At 49.8% G+C, this 6,187-nt stretch overlaps 1 protein-coding gene across 3 annotated transcripts in view; it reads left to right on the top strand.

Annotated features, from left to right (window-relative positions):
* Positions 1-603: 603 nt before the first annotated feature.
* The window catches only part of fam124a (family with sequence similarity 124 member A), a gene marked incomplete at its 5' end in the record, with an annotated part of 57,940 nt that continues 52,356 nt past the window's right edge, over positions 604-6,187 (top strand). For all 3 annotated transcript variants that reach the window (XM_083638882.1, XM_083638881.1, XM_083638880.1), the window contains one exon: positions 604-659. In XM_083638882.1, coding sequence (XP_083495008.1) covers positions 604-659 — 56 coding nt within the window. The remainder of the gene's footprint in view (positions 660-6,187) is intronic.

Below are 6,187 nucleotides of genomic sequence, written 5' to 3'. Positions count from 1 at the left end.
CCTTTTTGGTGTTAAATAATACCGAAATGGCCTATTTACACAAAGTACTTGTGTTATGTCGGGCACAAAGTGCGTATATTTGCACTTATAGTTTTACACCCTTTGCAGCTTTATGTTTCTTCAGCACCAATACGACGTCTAAATGTGCACAGAAATGCAAAAACATAGCGCACAAAAATGCTAAAACATAGAGCAACACTATTATTTGCACAGAATGCCAACCTAGCCTATATGATAATAAAATGCACTTTTACCATCAGTTGTTGACATCGCCTTCATACACTTTCCAAGCCTTCACACTTTCCAAGTTCTTCTTTCCACTTTGTCGAGTCGTTCACGTGTGTGTTGGACCTGTAGCCTACACTATTATATTTCCGACCGCACCTGAAGGCAGCATAGGGCGCATGACGCAGGCAGACGGGAGACAGTTAGTAGCCTGTTGCTTGTTGGTTTATCTTTGCAAGTCGGAATCTAAACAGAGCGATAGGCTGCTCATCTGCGTCACTCTCGTGTATATCGAACCATATTGTGAATGAGTCACTTGTGTCGTCACCCAGAGACTTGAGACCATGCAGACGATGACTTGTGTCCTTCTGATCTGAGATGGAGAAGCCCTCGGCAGAAGATGACTGTGTGGACTCAGGAGCGGAGACTGGAGGGTGAGTCCAGAAGATTTAAGACATGCGAGAGATGCGACAGCTGTTCAACCGTTACCAGATGTTTCCACCTTTTGTGTTACGTCATGTTACTTCTATCTGCCTATATGCAAATATTCTTATAGCCTAGCCTAACCTCTTTTTCCACATTTTATTTTTTTGTCATAAGCCTCTATCATTATTAACTCAACATACTGTTATTATAGGCTATTGTGAAGCCTGCTAACTGGTAACAGCTTGCTTCACAATAGCCTATAATAATTTAATAGCACTATAGAGTCATGAAATTGGATGCAGCTTGAAATGTTGCTGGAATTCTTAGATTCCCTCCACATGCCGTTAATTGCTCTGATGAGGGCATGTGGTGCAGTGATGGAAAGTTCTGCCGTCTCAACATGTCAACATGAGAGGAGCTCCTTTAAATCTATACAATATAGTTTAGTTACACGAATCTTATTGTTCACTCTGTTTTCAGCTATATAGGCAAAGTCCACCAGGTTTCCCTTGTGGTAGCTTATGTGACTGATGGAGTTGGTGGTGTTGTAGTTAGGCTAGTGTGGACAGACAGTAGGCTATAAAGTGTGTGTGTGTGTGTGTGTGTGTGTGTGTGTGTGTGTGTGTGTGTGTGTGTGTGTGTGTGTGTGTGTGTGTGTGTGTGTGTGTGTGTGTGTGTGTGTGCGTGCGTGCGTGCGTGCGTGCGTGCGCGCGCGCGCGTGCGTGCGTGTGTGTGTGTGCGTGTGTGTGCGTGTGTGTGTGCTTTAGTGAATAGAGGCCATTTACACCTGGCGTTAACATGTGGTTTCTGCCATCGGATTGCAATCTGATTATATTTTATCACTTCAGCCTGATTCCATTTACACCTGGCGTTAACATGCATTTTCTGCAATCTGATTGCAATCAGATTGCAGAAATGGGTGTCCTCTCAATCCGCATAAAGTTGCTGTATCCAGATTGAGAGGACACATTGCATTTACACTTGTGTTCAATGTGTACACAATGCATCCCTGACCACCTCCGGAGGTGGTTTGGTCGATCAGATTGCAATCCTTCTTCAATGCGTTTTTGGGGGGTGTTTACACCTGTCATTTCAAGTGATAAAACACAATCTGATTGCAATCTGATCACAGAAAACGCATGTTAGCGCCAGGTGTAAATGGCCTCTGAGAGAAACCCCAGTTGACCCTGTTAGCCCTTGCCACACCCCTGACAATGCAACATTGAATCAACATTAGCATGTTTCCTCGAACTTTGTGAGACAAAAAAGCGAGACGAGCTGGGCGGGGCCGCGCTGATACCAGCGGTGGAAATGGGCCATGAGTGGCCTTCAAATCTGATCCCAGGCCAGTTTTGTGCTTTCTGCTCTCATGCTGGAGGTTAGTAGCAGGCCCGTAGCTACCATTGAGGACACCGAGGTCATGACCTCGGTATTTTCCACACCAATTTTTTTTTTTTTTTTTTTTTTTTTTTTAAATAGCCCTGGTCCCCAGATCTATTAATCTGTCATTGATGTTTTAATGCGACAGTTGATCGGAAATGCAACAATTTGCTTCCTCTCTGTGTGCTATAGAAGAGAGATAACTCACAACATTCAGATTTTGCATTGAGGCTAGATTGGGGCTAGACTTTGGGGACAGTTCTATTGAAGTGAATGGGTAAGTAACTCCCCTGTAAGTGATGTTTGTGTAGATGGGCCATTGTATTTAATTGAGCAGTATTCTGCCATGTGACCTGTATGCAGAATATAAATTATATCATATGGGGAGACATTTATTTTTTGTATCATTTTAAAGCAACAGCACAGTAAAGAGGATATTAATCTAACATGATGTATGTAGTTCTTTATAGATCTAGCCTCTTCATTTTGCTCTCAAAGTGCACCAGATTGAAGCATTTTACTTTAAAATGGACAAAATTTTCTATCCGGGGGTGCACAGCCCCTCCTGGTCCCCCCACGCCGCGCTAAAATGACCTCGGTATTTCTCAAACTCTGGCTACGGGCCTGGTTAGTAGCAGGACAGGGTAGCGCTGACCTTACATCAGTTTGTTGCTGGAGTCACCATGGGCCCAGCAATTGCATTGGCCATTAACTCTGGAAGCCACTGATATCGTGTGTGTGTGTGTGTGTGTGCGCGTGTGTGTGTGTGCGTGTGTGCGTGTGCGCGTGTGCGTGTGTGTGTGTGTGTGTGTGTGTGTGTGTGCGTGCGTGTGTGTGTGTGTGTGTGCATGCGTGCGTGTGTGCGTGTGTGCGTGTGCGTGTGTGTGTGTGTGTGTGGGCGTGTTTGTTATGGGAAACAGCTCAGACACGAGTGGAAAGTGCTGATGGGAAAGGAAAAGCAGGAATGTCAGTAGATAACCTGAGAGCCACTCCTGGCATCACTCACTCCATCCCTGTGTTTCCTGTCATTTCACCAACATTCAGGTTCAAAATGGTAAAAAAAAATGAAAATCAAAACCTGGGTAAAAAATAAATAAACAGGAGAAACGCTTAAGAAAGGGACACGGCAGTCTCCAACATTCCACCACAACTCTCAGTGAATACAGTTCAAGGCCCAAGTGTCCAACGCCTATCTGTCAATCTGATATCAACATTCAAAAAGACATCTGGGGCCGGTTGCACCAACTGGTCTTAACTATGCCTGGTCGTAACTCCTACGTCGGTCTTAGTTAAGACCATGGACTTACGCCTGTTGCACCAACACGGCTTATGTCTGGTCTTAACTATGCTGGTCGTAGCAATGCGCGTCCATGTGAATTGCCAGGGAATCCACCCTGATTGGTTGATGTTGCAAAAAATGTGCCTCGCGACCTGATTGGAGCACTGTGCCACTACGCTCTCTCAGCCACTACTGTAAAACACCCTCCCTCCTCTCACCCTCCCTCGCTCCGGGGGAAAAATGGCGGCTATTGAGCAGACAGAGTCAGTCTGAATGAAATTGAATGTAACGTTCCCAATTCTATGTATTAACTTCTAAAAAACTAACGGCAACATTTTGGAAGGCGGGTTAGGTTAACTAGTTAGTTATAATCTAACGTCGTGCTTTCAAAGACGGCGAACTGGCGGTGTTACGACGATGACGGTCAAAAAGGTCTCCGCGGAGATCTCTGTTACAGGCAGGCGCTACACCTCCTCCTGACCAGGCGTAGGAGTTACGCCTGGGCGTAGTGAAAATAAGGCTTAAGCCGTCTTGGTGCAACCGGCGTCGCTGTTAGGTCGTAAAGTTACGACCAACTTAGCTTAAGACCAGTGTAAGACCAGTTGGTGCAACCGGCCCCTGATAGGCTATCAACATTCAAAAAGACATCTGATAGGCTATCAACATTCAAAAGGACATCTGATAGGCTATCAACATTCAAAAAGACATGTTGGCTATTGGCTTCTGTGCCAAGAGGTTAAGCCAAAGATAAGATAACAGCCACCCCTCCCATACCCTGTTCTCACTCCTCCCTTCCAAAAAACACTACCAGAGCATCAAATCACACACCACCCGTCTCACTAACAGTTTTTTCCCCCAGGCAGTCAGGCTGCTGAACAGTTGATTTGCACGCACTGCGACGCACTGTCACTTTGTTGCGCACTATTATTGTATTGTATTGTATTGTGGATTGTGTTATGTTTACACTGAAGGTCCTTACACATCAAGAGCGATGCGAATATACGCCACAGATGTGTACACGTCGGAAGCGAATTTCTGAAAAATCGACCGTGGTTCGAAAAAATAAACACCGCAATAACGCTCAGCGAAACTTCGCCGTTGGTATGCACGGTTGCATTGACTGATATAGGTTCGGAAAATATTATTGACCTGTGAATTAATCGCACGAAAAAAACGCTCCCGATGTGTAAGGACCTTAAGTGTACATACATGTGTGTATCCTGTGTAGCCTACATAGTTATGTAGGTCTACACCCTTTTTCTGTCTGTCTTTGTGACCATGTCCTTGTGTGTTTAAGGCTGAGGGTGCTCAGAGCATAAAGAATTTCATTGTATTCATACACTGTATTTGAACATATGACAAAAATAAACTTGAACTTAAACTTCACCAAATTTCAGGACCGTATCTGGTCAATTAAAAATCCATGGCGGGCCACTAAACAGCGAGCAATGGGCCATAGTTTGGCAGCCCTGGTCTCCACCACACCTCCCCACACCTCCCCACACCTCCCCACCACACCTCCCCACCACACCTCTCCACCACACCTCCCCACACCTCCCCACACCTCTCCACCACACCTCCCCACCACACCTCTCCACACCTCCCCACACCTCCCCACACCTCCCCACCACACCTCTCCACCACACCTCCCCACACCTCTCCACCACACCTCCCCACCACACCTCCCCACACCTCCCCACACCTCCCCACACCTCCCCACCACACCTCTCCACCACACCTCCCCACCACGCCACACCTCCACACCATGCCACACCTCCCCACACCTCCCCACACCTCTCCACCACACCTCCCCACCACACCATGCCACATCTCCTCACACCTCCACACCATGCCACACCTCCCCACACCTCTCCACCACACCTCTCCACACCTCCCCACACCTCTCCACACCTCCCCACACCTCCCCACCACACCTCTCCACCACACCTCCCCACACCTCCCCACACCTCCCCACACCTCCCCACCACACCTCTCCACACCTCCCCACACCTCCCCACACCTCCCCACACCTCCCCACCACACCTCCCCACCACACCTCTCCACCACACCTCCCCACACCTCCCCACACCTCTCCACCACACCTCTCCACACCTCCCCACACCTCCCCACACCTCCCCACCACACCTCCCCACCACACCTCTCCACCACACCTCCCCACACCTCCCCACACCTCCCCACCACACCTCTCCACACCTCCCCACACCTCCCCACACCTCCCCACACCTCCCCACCACACCTCCCCACCACACCTCTCCACACCTCCCCACACCTCCCCACACCTCCCCACCACACCTCTCCACACCTCTCCACACCTCCCCACACCTCCCCACACCTCCCCACACCTCCCCACACCTCCCCACCACACCTCCCCACACCTCCCCACACCTCCCCACACCTCCCCACACCTCCCCACCACACCTCCCCACACCTCCCCACACCTCTCCACACCTCTCCACACCTCCCCACACCTCCCCACACCTCCCCACACCTCTCCACACCTCTCCACACCTCCCCACACCTCCCCACACCTCCCCACCACACCTCTCCACCACACCTCCCCACACCTCCCCACACCTCCCCACCACACCTCTCCACACCTCCCCACACCTCCCCACACCTCCCCACCACACCTCCCCACCACACCTCTCCACACCTCCCCACACCTCTCCACCACACCTCCCCACCACACCTCTCCACACCTCCCCACACCTCCCCACACCTCCCCACCACACCTCTCCACCACACCTCCCCACCACACCTCTCCACACCTCCCCACACCTCCCCACACCTCCCCACCACACCTCTCCACCACACCTCCCCACACCTCTCCACCACACCTCCCCACCACACCTCTCC

This window comes from Poromitra crassiceps, assembly GCF_964638095.1.
Source record: "Poromitra crassiceps genome assembly, chromosome: 6".
Classification (NCBI taxonomy): domain Eukaryota; kingdom Metazoa; phylum Chordata; class Actinopteri; order Beryciformes; family Melamphaidae; genus Poromitra; species Poromitra crassiceps.
The sequence above is the reverse complement of the archived record's forward strand: the minus strand, read 5'-3'. Positions and strand labels throughout refer to the sequence as shown.